The sequence below is a fragment of the Arvicola amphibius genome, chromosome 1, assembly GCF_903992535.2.
Source record: "Arvicola amphibius chromosome 1, mArvAmp1.2, whole genome shotgun sequence".
Taxonomy (NCBI): domain Eukaryota; kingdom Metazoa; phylum Chordata; class Mammalia; order Rodentia; family Cricetidae; genus Arvicola; species Arvicola amphibius.
The window spans coordinates 104,273,497-104,291,068 of record NC_052047.1 but is presented as its reverse complement, the minus strand read 5'-3'; the positions used below and the strand labels follow the sequence as shown (position 1 = coordinate 104,291,068).

Here is a 17,572-nt window from a genome sequence, read left to right as displayed (position 1 = left end):
ATGAGCCAGGGCTGTGCAGAGACTGGGAACCTTTTGTTTCCTCTAAGAGGGGACAGAAGACAGTAGGCTTCATTGTGGTTCTCTACCACCACCCTCAATTTCCCTAACAAAGTGCTGGGGCCCAGCCAGGGAAGCCATAGTGGACTGGGATGCAAAGCTTGAGGAAGCGACTTCCTGGTCAAGGCTCCAGAGCCATCAGTCATACATGAGAGTTGTCCCCTCTTGCCTATAGGGGACAGGTCTTTACTGGCAGGATTACAGCCAGAGCCAGGCTGAGTCATTTCAGAGATAGCTCGGCCACTTGTGTTCACCAGAATGGAAGCTGAGGCTGCCATAGGAAATACTGGGCAGAAGGGCTAAGGGAGACGCCACATGAGAATGAGCTGCTGCAGACTCACTCTCGTTCTTCACCTCGGCTGCCATATGCAGATGAGCCCCAATAGTAACATACCTACCCCAGATTGTAGGCAAAAGAAAAAAATTTATTGTCCTGTGAAATAAAATATACAAATAAAAGCTGGGAGCAGTAGAGAAAATGAAGGAAAAACAAGGAACCCATTCTGGAGTAGGGAATTCTACCTCTGCCCCCGGCCCCTTGCCAGAGGGAAAGGCCTTATAAGCCTGTGATTTTAGGGGCTATTTTGTTTTCTGAGACAGGGTCTTTGAGTGGCCTGAAACTCACTGTATAGACCAGGCTGGCCTTGAACTCACAGCTGTCTGCCTGCCTCTGCTGTGCTGGGATTAAAGGCATGGCCACCATGCCTGACATTTCATTTTTGAGATGAGGTCTCACTGTAGCCCAGGTTAGCACAGATCTTAAAGCAGTCCGCCAGTCTTAGCCTCCACTGTGTTAAGCTTATAGGCATATTTCAGCGCGCCCAAAAAGCCAGTGATTTAGACTGGGAGGAAAATAGGCTTGATGCTTCTAGGATGAGTCATTTGTCAAGTACAGGGCTCTACTGCCATCGGATGGCCTCAGAGACACCAACACAGCCTTCCCCCCAGTCATACACAGGGACACAGTGAGGCTGATGGGAAGGACCCCTAGAGAAACGGCTATGGCCGATCTTCAGGTAGCCGCACTGCTCAGTGGTTCCTAACCTCAGTCAGAAGGTCTGTGTAAAGGACAAAAACTTAATAATGGTCATGATCCTCAGGACTTTTTTTTTTTAAAGCACCAAGTGGTGGAGCTTTCAGTTTACAGTGATGTCTCTCAACAACCTCCTTGGGGCTGGGTCAGCCTCGTCAATCCCGCTCTCGCTATTCTCCCCTAGTCCCCAGCTCGAGAAGGGTCCAGAGAGGACATGGGCATAGGGAGGCCAGAGTGGTTTCTTGTTTCTGGGCAGTGGGTTCTCTTCCCAGCATCAGAGAAGGGTTTAGAATCTCTTTTCCTCGGGCTGAGAGGTTATTAGCAGCTCTTTGTTCCCGAAGTCCCACCAGGCTGTCATGTGGAACGCCATGTTGGTTAGGACAACGGTGTACTCCAGGATGGCAAAGATGGTATATACTGTTACAAGGGCACAAGGAATAGGGCACAGTGAGCCTCTTGGTTTACCCTCTTAGTGACTTATTAATCATCACATTACCAGCCCACCACAGAGAACACAGAGACAGCCAGTACCCAAGACCACCGCCTACTACAAAACCCCCAGAAACCCAGCAGAGCTGCTCTGAGGTCACTTGTGAGCACTTGCAGGTCCCAGCCTGGCCTCACCTCCAGCCTCACAGTACATGTTGTGCCGGAAGTAGACGGCCAGTGCCGAGAAGAAGGAGACGAAGTTGATGATGAAGAGCCGCTGTTTCCAGCTGTAGGACTTGCGATCCTAGGGGACAGACTATTTGATCACCCTGTAGCTTGTTGGGTATATGTGGGTGGCTTTCCCTCTTAGACTCAGTTCCTAATGGCTGGGGCTTCCCTCTTGCATCCCAAAGTGGTCATGGAAGGGAGTGTAGGCAGGGGCAGCGAAAATGATGAGCATGTCTACATCCCTGCATTTAGGGGGATAATGAAATCAAGGGATAGTGCTATCTCTCGCCTTTCCCACTTCAGTGGGACGGAGTAGGAAAGATGCATGGAGTTCACCCACCAAGCCAACACTTTCAGGTACAGTGGGGCAAAGAAAGGCCATATATATGGCTGGGGATTCTTAAAAACCAGTCCACTGACAGTGTTTCTAACCCACCGGGCCTGGCTGCTACCCTTGATTTGGGTCCCAAATCCAGCCTCTGCATTCTCCAGTACTACTCAAATGGTTGGCCAGGACAAGTTAACCATTCTCCACTTTTCTCCAAGTCTCAGCCCAAAGCCCCCATGTCCTTTTGCTGAGTTCCAAATGAAAAGTCATTTGTCACCCATCATTACCCACATCCTAAGGACAAATGTTCTTGGTTTTTTCCTGGGCTTCCTAGTGCCCAGTAGGGGTAGACCGTACCTCCTGACTTACTGTGTGCTTCTTGGTCAGCCGCCAGAGAATGCAGGTGAGGAGCATGTAACTGAGAGATGCCGCGATAAACACAATGAAAGCATTTTCATGGATGGCTGGAGGGAGAAAGGAGGATGGACCCCACCCTCACCCTTAGGCAGGAAAGGGGGCTGCGTCCCCTTCCCGTGCCCTTCACCCCTCCCTTGTCTGGCACCCACTGAAGTCCTCGGAGGAAGAGACGTAGGTGAGCACGAGCAGCGCGAGGTTCTCCACCACGTTGAGACTGAAGTTGAGGCGGCAGAGAAGGCGGTAACCCGGACACGGGGATGCACAGCTGAGGTAGTGGTTCCAATAGGCAAAGGCCACCAAGAAGCGGGGTGCCGAGTGCAGGCCAATGCAGAAGCGCCACACGTAGCGCTGGGGAACCTCCCCACCAATGGCGGAGCTCACTGATGGCAGGTAATTGGGTACCTAAGAGAGTAATCCAGGAGTTTAGACATCTCCTTTGCCGGTCCCACCCACCAGGAAGGCCTTCTTCCCATCTATTAAAGCCACTCCCTTTCCATCCAAGTACTCCTGGCGCCCTCTCAAGCCTTCCACTTCTAGGTGGGACTCACATGTTCATCTCCTAGTCTGTCTGGGATTTGGACAGCATAAGATTATCTCCATCTTTCTTGAGATTGGAACCTGCAGGTGTGCATATGAGTTCAGGTTCTCCCTATGCTAATAACTCAGGGTTATGCCTGAATATGGCTCTGTGGGCATCCCAGGATCCCAGGTTTGAGGCCTGAAGACCAGGATGAGTCACAGACCTTTGGACTTTATTTGGAACAGTGCCACCCTGCTGAGCTCCAGGCTCCACTCATCCCCCTAGGCAGGTGAACTAATGTGTAGAGGATGCCATGAGATCCTGAGGGTAATTTCTATCCTGATCATGTGATCATGTTAAAGAAAGTGGGATCTTTGCCAGGCAGAAGAGGTGGTGCACACCTTTGATCCCAGCACACAAGAAGCAGAAGCAGGAGGAACTCTGAGTTTGAAGCCAGCCTAGTTTTCGGAACAAGTTCCAGGACAGCCAGAGCTACACAGAGAAATCCTGTCTCCAAAACAAAAAAGAAAGAAAAAGAAAATGGGATCTTCTAAGAAAATGGCCTTGCTGGGATGGTAGTGCACACCTTTAATATCAGCAGAGACAAAGATGGGTGGATCTCTCTGAGTTCCGGGCCAGCCAGGGCTACAAAAAAAGTCTGCCTCAAAAGACGAAAAGCGAATGAGCCTATCCCTGTGCATCAATTCTACCCATCTTTCTCCTGCCTGGAACTCCTCATTCTTCGTGGAGCGGCAGTCTCGCTCCTTAAGCATGGTGGGAGAGGGAGGTGAGTGTGGAGCTGAAGGAGTGGAGTTCTCTGTACAGACAGCCTGGGGATGGGAGCACTGTGGGCGGTGGTGTAGGTGGGGCTGGGGCAGGGGTGGGAAGAGGTCTCTTGCAGAGCACTGATTTGTGAGCATTGACACATATGGACTCACGAGGGAATTGTATGACATGCAGGCCTGGAAGGTGAGAGTTGCTTTTGTAAAAGATTCCAATACCAGATGCATCAGTCCATTGCCCACACTTTTAGACTCAACAACAGCCAGGGTAGTGTAGAGCCCAGCAACCCAGAGACCCTGCTGTGACTAATTCTGGAAGCTCCATTCCTTCCTTCCAAAGATGCTGAATGAACCTCTGGACCACTGGTACAGTGGGCAATGCTGGAGGGACCTCCCAGGGCATGGGTCAGGCAATCCAAGGACCTCACAGCCACCTCAGCACTGCCAGAGGAAGCAAAGCGCAGAGTTCTCAGAGAAGCTGTTCTAAGAGCTGGGTCCAAATCCGAACTCTGTCTTTATTATCTAGGTGACTTTGAGCAGGCCCTTCACCTCTCTGAACTCCCGCGTCTACACTGGTAATATAGTTATAATGTCACCTATCTTATAGGGTGATTTGTTTAATTTTGTTTAATTAAGAGTCTCACTATAAAGCCTCAGCTGGTCTGGTACTTGCTATGTAGACCAAGTTGGCCTTGGATTACAGAGACCCACCTGAGAGTGCTGGCATTAAAAGCATTTACCAATATACCTGGTTGACCAAGCTTCTACAGTGTCAAGCCCACAGTGGGTATAAAAGTGATGGCTTTTATAAATCAGGCTTTCATAAAAAGCCTGAGAAAAAGGCTGTGATTCGACAGGGCTACTGAGTATATGAAAACCGCTAACGGGGAAGGCAGCACACCAGACAGTGAAAGAATCCTCTTGCCATTACAGCCTCTCTCATGCCCTGAGTTGGGTGACTGAGTGCAGCCTTCCTGGGACAGTCATTCTGAAGACTACTTCCAATCTCAGCTACTTTGTGGGGACCAGAACCAGTATCTAAAGCCTACTGGGAGAACATTCAAGGTGGTAGTACCTGACTGAGAAGAAGAGAAGGTTGGTGACTATCAGGCTGACTTCACTTCTTTCAGATTAAAAGTAAGGCAGGACTTTAAGAGTAGAGTCTGTGCCACCCACCACATACAAACACACACACACACACACACACACACACACACATATAAATTAGGTAAATATTTCCACTTCCTTTTCCAGCACATAGTTTCCCTACTTCACTAACTGTGCCTACAACAACAACCTCAAAAAATATCAGACACCAGATACATACAGTTCATTCCAAACGTCCCCATAAGCCCAGAGCAGAAAGCACTGATGGGCAAAGAACCCCTTTCTAATAGAGAAGTAGATCAGAAACTCATAGTGGGGAAGTTCTAGGAAATCCCCTAACCAGGGACTGGAAAGATAGCTTGGGAAATGTTTGCTGTGTGAGTTTGAGCCCTGGAGATGAGGTAGAAGAACAGGCACAATGGCAGGCACTTGTGATTCCAGTGCTGGGGAGGCAAAGAGAGGGCGATGAAGTTCGCTGGCCGGCCAGCCTAGCCAAGTGGATATGACAACCCAAGAGTGTCCTCTGGCACACACCACACACACACACACACACACACACACTCCTTATCAGATTATACCATTAAAAAATAATTCTTGACCTCAGGCAAAAGTCCCTACCCCCATATATGCTACTAGTTATAAAAGGCTTATCCACCTTCTTATCCTCCAACCCCTTACCAACTCAACAAAAACTCCAGCTCCTGATCATCCTATTTATTCCTTCTCTGGGCTCTACTTTCTCATCTGGTGCTGGTCACCAGTAGTACAAGCCACTGGACTAGCATTCCCACTGGTCTCCCTATTCTTTTGGGGGGTGGGGTTTCAAGATAGGGTTTCTCTATGTATATCCCTCACTTTCCTAAACCTCAATCTGTAGACCAGGCTGGCCTCCTGCCTCTGGCATGCTGGGATTAAAGGTATGTGCCACCACTGCCTGGCTTGGCCTCCCTATTCTTGATCCCTAGTCTTTCTACATTCGGGAGCTGGAAGGAAATTCTAAAGCACAGACCTGATCGTGTCTCTTCTTGCCTAAAATCTTCCTAAAGCTTCCATTACCCTCAGGATCAAATGCACGGTTGTTAGCCTAGTATTCACAGTGATCATTTCTCACCTCTCCACATCTCAGCAACAAAGTTCCCTCCTTCAGGAAAGAAACTATCTCCAGTGTCTAAGCGGGGCTAAATGTCTCCTCTGAGCCCTGGAGCCCCTGGGTCCCCCCCCCCCCTTTTTTATCACAGTAAGAATCCCAATTCAATAGCAAGCGATGGCTCAGTGGTTAAGAGAGCTTGCTGCTCTCTCAAAAGACCCCAGTTCAGTTCCCAGCACCCACCCAAAGCAGCTCACAGCCACCTGAAACTCCCAGCTCCAGGGAATCTGATGCCATCTTCTGGCATCATACCCACATATCCATACACAGACACACAGAAATAAATAAAAATCAAATCTTTAAAAAAAAGAAAGGAAGGAAAAGAACTCCAACTCACTACATTATAATGATGTCTAAGAATGGTCTCTTGTGTGAAAAGATGCTAAGAGCAAGTGTGTATTCATCTCCATGACTCTAACACACAGCTTGTATTCCTGGTCCCTCAGGAAAGACCTGGGAGACTGATCTGGGAAGCAGGAAGTCCATCCTGGTTTCTAGCTAGCCTGAATGGACATGGGTTGTGGGGCCTAGAGCTGCCAGTAGAGAAACCAAGCCAGAAGATCACAGAACAGGGATGGTTCCCCCAGTCTGAGCTAAAACTACCTGTTACTTATCCTGGCTCTGATTTTTCTATCTTCCTCCTTTTCCTGCCCAATCCTGCCCAGTCCCAATTCCTTCCCTCCCTCAGGTGCCCTCAACATCCTCTGCCCCAACTCTTTTGTACTTCCTGTAATCCTCTTCCAACTTTTTATTTATTTATTTATTTATTTATTTATTTATTTTTGTTTTGTTTTTCGAGACAGGGTTTCTCTGCAGCTTTAGAGCCTGTCCTGGAGCTAGCTCTTGTAGACCAGGCTGGTCTCTAACTCACAGAGATCCGCCTGCCTCTGCCTCCCGAGTGCTGGGATTAAAGGCCTGCGCCACCACCGCCCGGCTTCCTCTTCCAACTTTTAGACGTGGTGGTGATTCTACTCTCAGAGTTCCTGTCTCTAATTTCTCCATAAATTCTGACTTGTCCCACCCCCAACCCCTTTGTCACTTTCCTCTCTCTGACCTTCCACTTTTCTCCTCCTCCCGGTCTTCCCTTACCACTGCTTCATAACCTGCCCCTGCCCGAGGTGCGGGGAAGCCTGGAACTCACCCCACAGTCAGTGGCCACCGTGTACTCAAAGTGGAACACCAGAGACCAGATGATGCAGAAGAAGAAGCCGAACAGGGGAAAAGTGATGACCCACCAGACAAAGGCTGTGAAGCAGAGCCGGAACACGGTCCCATCGGGGTCCAAGGGTGCGGAGAACATCCTGTAAGGAGTGGTCCAAGCAAGGCAAGGCACACAACCTGGGGCCTGGTAGGATACCTGGGTCTTGGAAAGTGGAGCCTTTCCCAGAACTGGTTCAAGGAAAAGCCAGAACGTAAGTGGAAAGCAGGAGAGAAAACAAAAAGATGGGGTAGGAGTGGCAGAGACAGGCATGGGCGTCCTTAGGAACTGTGGCACACTGATACTCTAGTCCCACTTCCTAAAGAGTCTAGACAACAAGAAGGCCCAGGGGCCTGAACACTGGAGCTGTGATGGTCTCACTTCACAACACCACCCTCATGGCAGCTGGGCAGGATCTCAAGTGGAAAAGTTATTATCCCATCACACGGCAGATGAGACAAAGGCCTGGAACCACGCCAGGATCAAGTGCCTGGACTAAAGTCTTTGGTTACCAAGCAGCTATAAACTAAGGACCCTTGGCTCAGACTACCTAAGCCTCTCGCTGACCCTGTCCGATCACATTCCTCCTTCTCACCCATGTTCAACTAGGAACAGTGAGTGTGTCCTAGACCCATTCCAGCAGAACTACAGGTTACTAGCCATTCCACCCCCAGGCTCTTAATGAGCCAAGCCACAGGATCCTGTCCATTCCTCTCTCTTCTGAGAGGACTACCTTATCCAATCCAAAATTTGGAGGAATATAAATAAGGGTCTTTGGAACCTTCTCCCTTCAGCTTCAGCTTAGTGTACTAACTGAGTCAAAGCTAGGAAGTCTCCATCCAGGTTAAACACAAGCCCAGGAAGCTGGCCTTTTCCCATTCCTTTTTCCCTCCTGGAAGAGAAGTCCCTCCCCACATCCCTATGGCCCTGACCACCATGACTCCTCCAGCTGGGCTCCCTTTGGGGGCAAGCTAGGACAAACAGAGATGGTTTGGGATTTAAAAACCTGAGACCAAATCTTTCCTTGGATCCCATACTTCCTCCTACTAAGGAGTCTACCAGACTAGCTCTTCATCAGGAATGGGGTAGAATGGGAAGCTGATCAAGAAACACTTACACTGGGTGCTGAAGAATCCTGGGCTGGGATTGAGGACTCCAGTCAAACTGAAACTGCTTCAAAGCAGAGGGTCCCACCCCCAGGTCCTCAGGGCCTGCCCTCCGCCCACAAAGCCAAGTTCTCCACGCCTGCCCAGGCACACAGCCTTCTCCAAATCAACAAAGCCACCTCATAAATCCCAGAACACTGTGCAACTGTAAGAAGTGATAGTGACTAAGATCGGCCCACTGACTTTTTTGCCAGGCACGGAGGCGGAGATCTTTCTAAATATTATGTCCAAGGGAGACAAGTGCATTTCTAGAAATGCAAAAAGAGAAAGGTGTGCACCACCACTATCTGGTGGATCTGGCTCTTTTTGATTGAAACATGACTGGGAATAATTTTTTAGCTCTACCAAGAGAGCTACCTCCTCCTGCATTAAGAGAACCAAGTGAGCAGGGTGGTGGTGGCACAGAGGATCTCTGTGAGTTCAAGGCCAGCCTGGTCTACAAGAGCTAGTTCCAGGACAGCTAGGGCTGTTACACAGATAAACCCTGTTTTGAAAAACTGAGAGAGAGAGAGAGAGAGAGAGAGAGAGAGAGAGAGAGAGCGCCAAGTGTCTGAAGAGATGGCTGAAGGCTAAAGCACTCGAGTTAAAGCCTGATGACCTGATATCCCCCAGAACACATGCAAAGACGGAAGAAGAGAATTGAGTCTCAAAGTTGTCCTCTGACTGCCACACGTGTGCCATGGGACATACATGACACACACACAAACAGTAAATAAAAACAGAACAGGGGGCTGGAGAGATGGCTCAGCGGTTAAGAGCACTGCCTGTTCTTCCAAAGGTCCTGAGTTCAATTCCCAGCAACCACATGGTGGCTCACAACCATCTGTAATGAGGCCTGCAGGAAGAATACTGTATACATAATAAACAAATAAATAAATATTTAAAAAAAAAACAGAATCAGATCTGAAAGAGTTCTAGGTAAGCCTTAATATGAGCTATCAGTGTCCAGCCTGAACCTATACAGAAACAGCTAATGGTAGCTTGGGCTGTGTCAATAAAATTCTGATAGAAATAGGAAGGAATATAGTATTGCTTGTGCATTTATTTCCCAAGTTAGCTGAAGGCTTAATATCCAGAACTGGGCCCAATAAAGACAACACAATTACCAACTGGATTAAGTCCAAGGACATATTTAGGGTTGTAAGGAGCCTACAGACCCTGTCCTGGGAAGGCTTCCTGCTAAACTTAGAGCTGTGCTTCTAGGATAGACTCGGGGTCTCCACTGCTATCCTTCATCTCTGCAGGACTGAAAGCCAGGAGGAGAAACCAGTTCCATGGTTATCACAGCAGAGCCAAGGCCAGGGCAGACTTTTGGGGGTTAAATCTGTTAGCCAGGCATGGTAGTGCACGCCTTTAATCCCAGCACTTGGGAGGTTGAGGCAGGTGGATCTCTATGAGTTCAGGGTCACCCTGTTCTATAGCAAGTTCTAAGCCAACCAGAACTGTACAGTGAGATCCTTTCTCAAAAAATCACCCCCTCCCAATCTATGCTTTATTAATTAAAAAAAAAAAAGAGTGTGCTCATTCTTAGTTATTAAACCTCTGTAGCCACAGAGAAGGGAGCTCCCTGTTACTTGGGATAAGCAAAGGCAATATCATTAATGATGGTGTGTTACGCTAGGTTACTTACTTTATTCCTAGGGTTGGCCCTTCCTGAGATATTCTGGATAGGAAATTCAAAGCATAAATGAAAAGCTTCAATTGTATCAGACAGAAGAGCCGCAGGGAGTGGGGGTGAAATATTCCCAGGGTCCCTAGGCAAGCAGCTACCCATGCTTTCGTTCCCTAACTGGTATGCCAAGAGTGGGTAGTGGGTATCAGGTAGGCTGAGGTCATTGGACCCGTTAGCCCTCAGGGCCAGCCAGAAGGGCAGAGCAAACAGGCTTCTCTGTTTAACTTATAAGCTGTAAAACCTTTAATTTTGTTTGGACTATCTGCCTTTCCCAACCACTAGACTGGGAAGTCCTATCTATTTATCCAACAAATACTTGGTGACTCAGTGCAGGGCTTGTTCTCATGGAGATCCCAAGATGGTGAGGAAGACAGACACAGATATGGTATGAGAGAAATGGGGGACTAACAGCAAGAAGAGCAGGTGACTCGAAGAGGCTAGGCAAGGGGTTCTAGAGCAGGAAACACCCTGGAAAGATTTTCAGGATGGACGGGAGTTAGGTAATGGGAATATATCTTAGCAAACACTAAGGCAGGAAATGATTCTAGACCACCTAGCTCAGTGGTGTTCACCCTTCCTAATGCTGTGACCTTTTAAGACAGTTCCTCATGAGGTGGTGACCCCGCCCCAGACACAAAATTATTTCATTGTTACTCCGAAACTATAATTTTGCTACTGTTATAAATTGTAATATAAATATCTGACATGCAGGATATCTAATATGCAACTCCTGTGGGGGTCATGAGCCAGGTTGAGAACCACTAACCTAGCTACTCACTTTTCTCCTAGTCCTGTTCCTTCTATTCACTTCTTACTTATTTGTTGGAGGGTGGAGTAAGACAGGGCTTTACTCTTTAGCCCAGGTTGACCTTGACTTCTAGTGACTCCTCCTATTCCAGCCTCCCTACTGCTGGCAGGAGCCACCACCTCTGGCTTCCCTATCCCCTCTGATATCTCTCATCAGACTGTGTGCCCTCAATCAAGGCTCATGTCTACATATCAGAAAAAAAAATTCAAGTCATACTGAACCAAACTCCCAAACAGGATCCCCTGCTAGACCTTGTCCCCCTATGAAGCAGAAGGTTTTCAGAGAAGTCTGAGGATCGTATAAAGGAAGCTGGCAGGGGCCTTCAACGCTCTCTCCAAGGTTAGTTAAGCTCCACGTCCAGGCTCTGCCTCACCTGGGGCCACCTCCTAACCTTACGGTCTCTTGTCCCTTCTCATTCTCTTCCTCCTCCTGTTGTCCTCCCTTGGCACTCCCAGCCCGCCTTCCCATGATGCATTAGCCCCGGAAAGGAGCAGGGCAGGCATCATCCACCTCTCTCCCTATACACATAGAAGCTGAAGCTCACGCTCTGGGGCTCAGGGAGCACTGTCGGTCAGCGAACGGGAGTAGAGCAGATGTCAACACAGCCTTACCCTATTTTTTCTGACATTTTATGGAGAAAGAAACTCTCAAATCGCTCTTCATAGCTCAAGCGGCCTCAGAGGTATGGGGCCTACCTAGAACACATATCCATGCACATAACTAGGTCCCCACACAGACAGACTGAGTTTCATTCACACACATAACCTTTCTCAAAGCCATTAAATATAAGCATGCCCCTCACAATCACTGACACATACGTGTACAAAGACGCATTCCCACAAACGTAAGCCCACGACAACATACTGAGACCTACAATGTCCTCTACTTCTGTCTTATCCTCCCAGGAAACCCTGGAGCAGGTATTGGATTCTGGGTTTTTATAACTTTGTTTTTAAGGCAGGATTTCTATATTACTGGCTGCCATGGAACGTACCATGTAGATCAGGCTGGCCTCAGAAATTCACCTGCCTCTGCCTCCCAAGTGTTGGGATTAAAAGCGTGCACCTCTAGACCTGGTCCAGGTTCTGGGCTGGGGACTGCCCAACTTTAATGACCCCAGCTCCTAGAACCTTCACGGAAAGTAGAAGGAGCCTAATTCACGAGACCTCAGTTTTCAAGCGACCCACCACCACCCAGCAGCCCAGCATACTTGATGGAGCCTACAGGAGAACTGGCTCATTCCGTTAATATCAAATCAGGATCTCAGAAAAGGTCCAGACGGGAGCCCTACCCCACAGTGTGTAGATGTCGTCTCCTTGAAGTGGAAGAACAGGGACCAAAGGATGCAGAAGAGAAAGGCGACGAGCGGACAGCAGACCGTTATTAGGGCCACCATGGTGAAACGGAGTCGGACTAAGGTCCCATCCCGGTCCAGTGTCAGTGGGACCTGGTACATCTTGTCAAACCTGAGGATGGAGGGCACTCTTAGGGTCCCAGGCAGCAGGGCTGGGGGGCCAGTGGTAACACTATGCTCCTGCACAATCCAAAACTTAGCTATGCTATATAGCAGGGAGTATGAGGAGACTCCGAAATTTTTACAGTTCCTGTCCTGTGCAGGGAAGACTGATTCAGAATCCCAAGGTAACGCTCAACTTCAGTTTCTGAGGGAAGACAATGAACTTGATCTATACTCAAATAAAACTTGAGAGAGACTGCACAGTCTTCTCCTAGACCTTCTGCCTGGCTAGACAGGCCTAGACTGCACTAGTTGATTTAGCTAGTCTCTCACTGGTTCAAGAACCAAACTTTAAAGCAACTGGTTAATAGACTGGCCCATGTCCCCCTACCCCACTCCCAAGCTTCTGCCCCAGTCTCTCGGTTCATGACCTATCAGTTCTCACTGCTCCTCTCAGGTGCAGGGCCCTGGTTCACTTTCAGGCCCTTCCCAGACTCTGGGGTGCTATATGCAGGCACAGTGATCCAGTGCAGCAGGAATTCCATGGAAGCTGACAGAACCTCCATCCCATGATTGTCCCTGCCTGTGCCTCACGTGCTGTGAAGGGTGAAAGGCTTTGCAGAATCAGGCTTGCTGTGTATAGGTCAGAGCTGCCTGGTCAGCTTCTGGTGGTTTCTCAGTACCCAGTGCCTCCTGAGATGGGGTAAAGGTTCTTCCCTCAGACAAGAGTTTCTGCTAGGCTGTGGTGGCGTGCGCCTTTAGTCCCAACATTTGGGAACCAGAGGCATATGGATCTCTGTGAGCTCAAGACCAGCCTGGTCTACTGAGAGAGTACTAGGACAACCAAGGCTGTGTTACACAAAGAAGCCCTGTCTCGAGAAACAAACAAGAAAGTTTCTTTTTCTTTTTATCGTTTTTTTTTTTTTTTTCAAGACAGGGTTTCTCTGTAGCTTTGGAGCCTGACCTGGAACTAGCTCTTGTAGACCAGGCTGGCCTCGAACTCACAGAGATCCGCCTGCCTCTGCCTCCCGAGTACTGGGATTAAAGGTGTGCCACCACCATTGCCCGGCTGAAAGAGTTTCTGAGGTGAGGCACTAAAATAGCTAAGTACGCTAACAACCCTAGAGTGCAAAGAAGGGAAGCTGAAACAGGATCCGACTCAGGATCAGCAGGAAGGAAGCAGAGGGCTCACAAAGGGCTGTGTATTTCAACTCTGACTTTCTTAAATCCTTTCTCTCTGGACCAAAACTCTAGGCAGGAAGGTCAGATTAGGACTAGAGTGAGCCAAAGACAAGAGAAAACAAATACGCCAGGCATGGAGGCCAGCCTGATCTACAGAGTGAGGTCCAGGACAGCCTGGTCTACAGAGTGAGGTCCAGGACAGCCTGGTCTACAGAGTGAGTTCCAGGACAGCCTGGTCTACAGAGTGAGCTCCAGGACAGCCTAGTCTACAGAGTGAGCTCCAGGACAGCCTGGTCTACACACAGAGAAACCCTGTCTCAAAAAACCAAAAAAAAAAAAAAAGAAAGAAAGAAATACCATGTACTATATAGATGAGCCAATCTGCCTGTTCCCATTGAAAAGATGGAGAAACCAAGAGGCAGAGAATCTCTTCCTCAAGGCAGAGCCTGGGGAACAATCATTCCCAGAATTTGGGTTTTGTTTTTTTTTTTTTTTTTTTTTTTTTTTTGGTTGCCAAGCAATAGCTGGCTCCAGACACATTAAAAAAAAACAAACAAAAAAAAAAAAACAAACAAAACTGGCCCTTCTGGTCTGGAGCCATGACTCTTTCTTGCCCCACCCTTAAACAGAACTGTTCTCCTGGCCTCCTAGCATTCCAGAAACAGGTGGACACACCTCTGCATTTTCATCTACCTTTCCAACTACCTCTCTGCCAGGCCAGAGAGGCTGCCCAACCCAAATTCTTAAAACCTTCCTTCCCTTTGGGGCAATAAATATTTGGTCAAGCATCTTCCCTGGAAGTCGGAAGTGGCACTGATGACCATCCCACACCTGACCCTTTCTAGATGAGAGAGCTCTCCCTCCCAGGCCACCCCTAGACTGCATCTGAAGCAGATTTAACTAGGCTTCCTCATCCCCTGGGAACCTTTGGGCTCCTCTAACAGAAGACCAGAACTTACCCCAGGAAGGGACAACGAGTTGGTACAGAAAGGATAGTTGGTTCCACTTCTTGGCTTTGTGCCTGGCTTCCCTTTTAGGTGTGTGACTTAGACAAGTCACCTCACCATCCTGGGCCTGTTTCAAACTGTACAAGAGGAGGAAATCACAAGGTTTAGATTACTTCTAAGGCACCTCCAACTTGGCCCCTGCTTTGTATCTCAGGGTTAGGGGTGCACTACCTGCAGTTCTGCTCCTAGGCAGCTTTCACTTCTTCACTGGTACTACTTAGTCGCTTGTACTCTATTTTAGTGTGTTAGTGTGTGTGGAAAAGGGCCTTACTATGTAGCCCAGGCTTGCTGGAAACTCGTAATCCTCCTTCCTGGCTCCGTCTTCCTGTTGCTGGGATTACAGGCACCACACAGGGCTCTAAAAACTGCTTTTTTTAAAAGGAGTATCCCCACTTTATATCCAAAGTCCCTAAAAATCTCACTACCAGCCTCCTGCCAGAATCTACATTTTGAGCTCAGCACTTAATATACAATCTCTTTTAATCCTATTTATTCTAAGAGTATGTGCTGTCTTCTGGGTTCCCATTTCACAGAAGAGGAAACTGTGCCTCAGGGTGGTTAAAAACACTTACTCAAAGCCACAGGCTAGTAACTGGCAGAGCTGGGACTCAAAACTAGACTATGAGGTTCCAAGGCTCCCCCATGCCTCCATCCGCAGCGCTTGGATGGATCTTGAACAGGAAGCCCTGCGGAGTAAAGTCAGCATTTAATCCCAGCACACCTAGCCCCACTACAGAGCGGGCAATAGTCGACTCAATGTCTGGCCGCCTACAGTTCCCCGGGTTCTGAGTGTGTGCACAAGGCGGGCAGGCACCCGGACTCCAGGCCTGTGGAGGCCGAACCTCGTGGCGGGGCTCCCCGAGTGAGGTTACTTTGTGGCCCAAACCGGCTATTCCCTTACTCACCCAAGCAGCGGTGGCTAGGGGGCCGGACGGGTAGTTAGGGGCGCAGGAATCTGGAGCCCCCGCCCGGCCCGGGGGCGAGTGAAGGGGGCGGGTCGAGCAGCAGCACCGACGCGAGGCGGGGCGGTGCGTATGGGGCGGATCTTAGGGAGGAAACAGGGCCCGTAACTACACTGGCTCCTCCCCGCTTTTGGGGGCCGCGACCACTGGCTCTTCTGATCACTTCGCGTCTCCAGAAGCCAAGCTTCTCCAGGTCTACTCTGTCCCCACTATTTTTGACTGGGTGAGAACAGCCAGAAGGGCCCTGGACATCTGGTTTTGACATGTTGGATAAGTCACCTTGTCTTCTTACGTCTGGCTGCATGCCATCACCTGTTGAAAGAACATAAAATTAATTCAGTGAGGTCCAAATGTCTTTCTTTCCCTGACGGGGCTCTGCAGTCTTCCACCCTCATTCTAATTGACTTATCCATCTTTGCACTTCTGAAACATTATGCCAGTTTTGCTCCAGCCTTTCCTCCCTACGGCCGGTTACAGAATGCGAAAGGAGCTGGGAAAACAAAGAAACCCACCAATACCACCTAGCAGGTAGTGAGAGACTAAGTCCATCCCAGAAACTTTGGGCCAAAGCTGTTCCTACCTTCTATCAAAAGAGGGCGCCCTATCCTGTCAGATGTCTCTGGAGAGGGTGGAAGTTCTACAAGACCCACCTTAAAAAGTTTTTTCACAATGAAGAGAAACCGGCACCGTTTTTTGTTTTGTTTTAGGGTTTGTTTATTTATTTATCTATTATGTATACGATGTTGTGCCTCGGTGTATCCCTGCAGGCCAGAGAAGGGCATCAGAACTCCTTACAGATGGTTGTGAGCTACCATGTGGTTGCTGGGAATTGAACTCCGGCCCCTCTGGAAGAGCAGCCAGTGCGCTTAACCTCTCTCCAGTCCAGTTCCCAGTGTTGGTTTTTTTTCTCACTTTTTGTTTTGTTTTTCAAGACAGGGTTTCTCTGTGAAACACTGCCGACTATCCTGGAACTCGTTCTGTAGACCAGGCTGGCCTCGGTGAGGAGATCCTCCCGTCTCTGCCTCCCGAGTGCTGGGATTAAAGGCGTGCACCACTCACTTTGGTCTGGCCTGGACTAATCCATAAAGGATCATTCTGCAGTGTGGCAATTATAGCTACTGTGTGGGATTGACTCTACATACTGGCATGATTCAGGCAGGGAACAGGTAATGTTCCTTCTCTGTTTTCCATTTGGTAAAGTGGGGATATTAATCATTTCTGCCTTAGGTGAGGGTCGTCACTTAGTTGGTAGAGTGCTTGCCCAGCATGTGCCTAATCATGGGTTGGTGACACACATGTAGTCCGGCACTAAGATGTGGAGGCACGAAGAAGTCCTACACTTTTTTTGTGAGGAGGGTACGTGAGTGCTGGTGGGTAGAGGACAGCTCGTGGGAGTCTGTTCACTCCTTCCACTCTTTGAGTTCCAAGGACTGAACTCAAGTTGTCAGGCTTGGTGGCAAATGCCATTGCCACTGAGTTATCTCATCTACCCAGAGGTCTCACTGAACAAGCCATCTCATCCCTCTCATAGGAGGCTCTGCCTTAAAAAAAAAAAGTCGTGAGCCGGACGGTGGTGGCGCACACCTTTAATCCCAGCACTCGGGAGGCAGAGGCAGGCGGATCTCTGTGAGTTCGAGTCCAGCCTGGTCTACAAGAGCTAGTTCCAGGACAGGCTCCAAAGCTACAGAGAAACCCTGTCTCGAAAAACCAAAAAAAAAAAAAAAAAAAAAAAAAAGTCGTGTTGGTGGAACACACCTTTAACCCCAGCACTCAGGAGGCAGAAGCATGCAGATCTCTAGTTTACAAAGTGAGTTCCAAGCCAGCCAGGAATACACACATTTAAAAAAAATTGAAAACCTAAAAAAACAAAAACAAAAAAATATTCACCTCATCTTAATTTTATGAGGATGAAATGAGTTGATACATATAAAGTAGAAATGTGCCTAGAATATAGAGAATACCAAATCATATCATTACTGTGGAAATTTAAGTAAGGCTTAAGTGGTGATAACTGGTTCAGAAGTTCTGCATCTGCTGCAAGTGGACCTGGCAACCCCTAAAATGCCTACAGGA

General features: G+C 48.7%; 1 protein-coding gene across 5 annotated transcripts; it reads right to left on the bottom strand.

Annotated features, from left to right (window-relative positions):
• Positions 1-461: 461 nt before the first annotated feature.
• Pgap2 (post-GPI attachment to proteins 2) lies at positions 462-15,589 on the bottom strand. Of its 5 annotated transcripts, XM_038344226.1 has the most exons (9): positions 15,443-15,589; positions 15,110-15,223; positions 14,490-14,614; positions 12,183-12,358; positions 7,190-7,362; positions 2,642-2,894; positions 2,433-2,539; positions 1,715-1,823; positions 462-1,507 (listed from the first exon to the last, which is right to left on the bottom strand). In XM_038344226.1, the coding sequence occupies exons 4-9, from the start codon at positions 12,346-12,348 to the stop codon at positions 1,377-1,379; spliced, it is 939 nt and encodes a 312-aa protein (XP_038200154.1). In that variant the 5' UTR covers positions 12,349-12,358; positions 14,490-14,614; positions 15,110-15,223; positions 15,443-15,589; the 3' UTR covers positions 462-1,376. The 5 variants fall into 5 exon arrangements, with proteins under 5 accessions (XP_038200154.1, XP_038200117.1, XP_038200147.1 ...); XM_038344189.1 differs by lacking the exon at positions 7,190-7,362 and having other exon boundaries at positions 12,184-12,358; XM_038344219.1 differs by lacking the exon at positions 7,190-7,362 and having other exon boundaries at positions 2,445-2,539; positions 12,184-12,358.
• Positions 15,590-17,572: the final 1,983 nt, after the last annotated feature.

Bases quoted from the DNA above. Each gene is read 5' to 3' on its own strand.
- Pgap2 (XM_038344226.1), bottom strand. From the start codon at position 12,348: ATGTACCAGGTCCCACTGACACTGGACCGGGATGGGACCTTAGTCCGA. The intron at 7,363-12,182 runs TAGGGCTCCCGT...GCCTTGCTTGGA, and splicing joins GACATCTACACACTGTGGGG to CCACTCCTTACAGGATGTTC. The intron at 2,895-7,189 runs GTGAGTTCCAGG...TTACTCTCTTAG, and splicing joins CGGTGGCCACTGACTGTGGG to GTACCCAATTACCTGCCATC.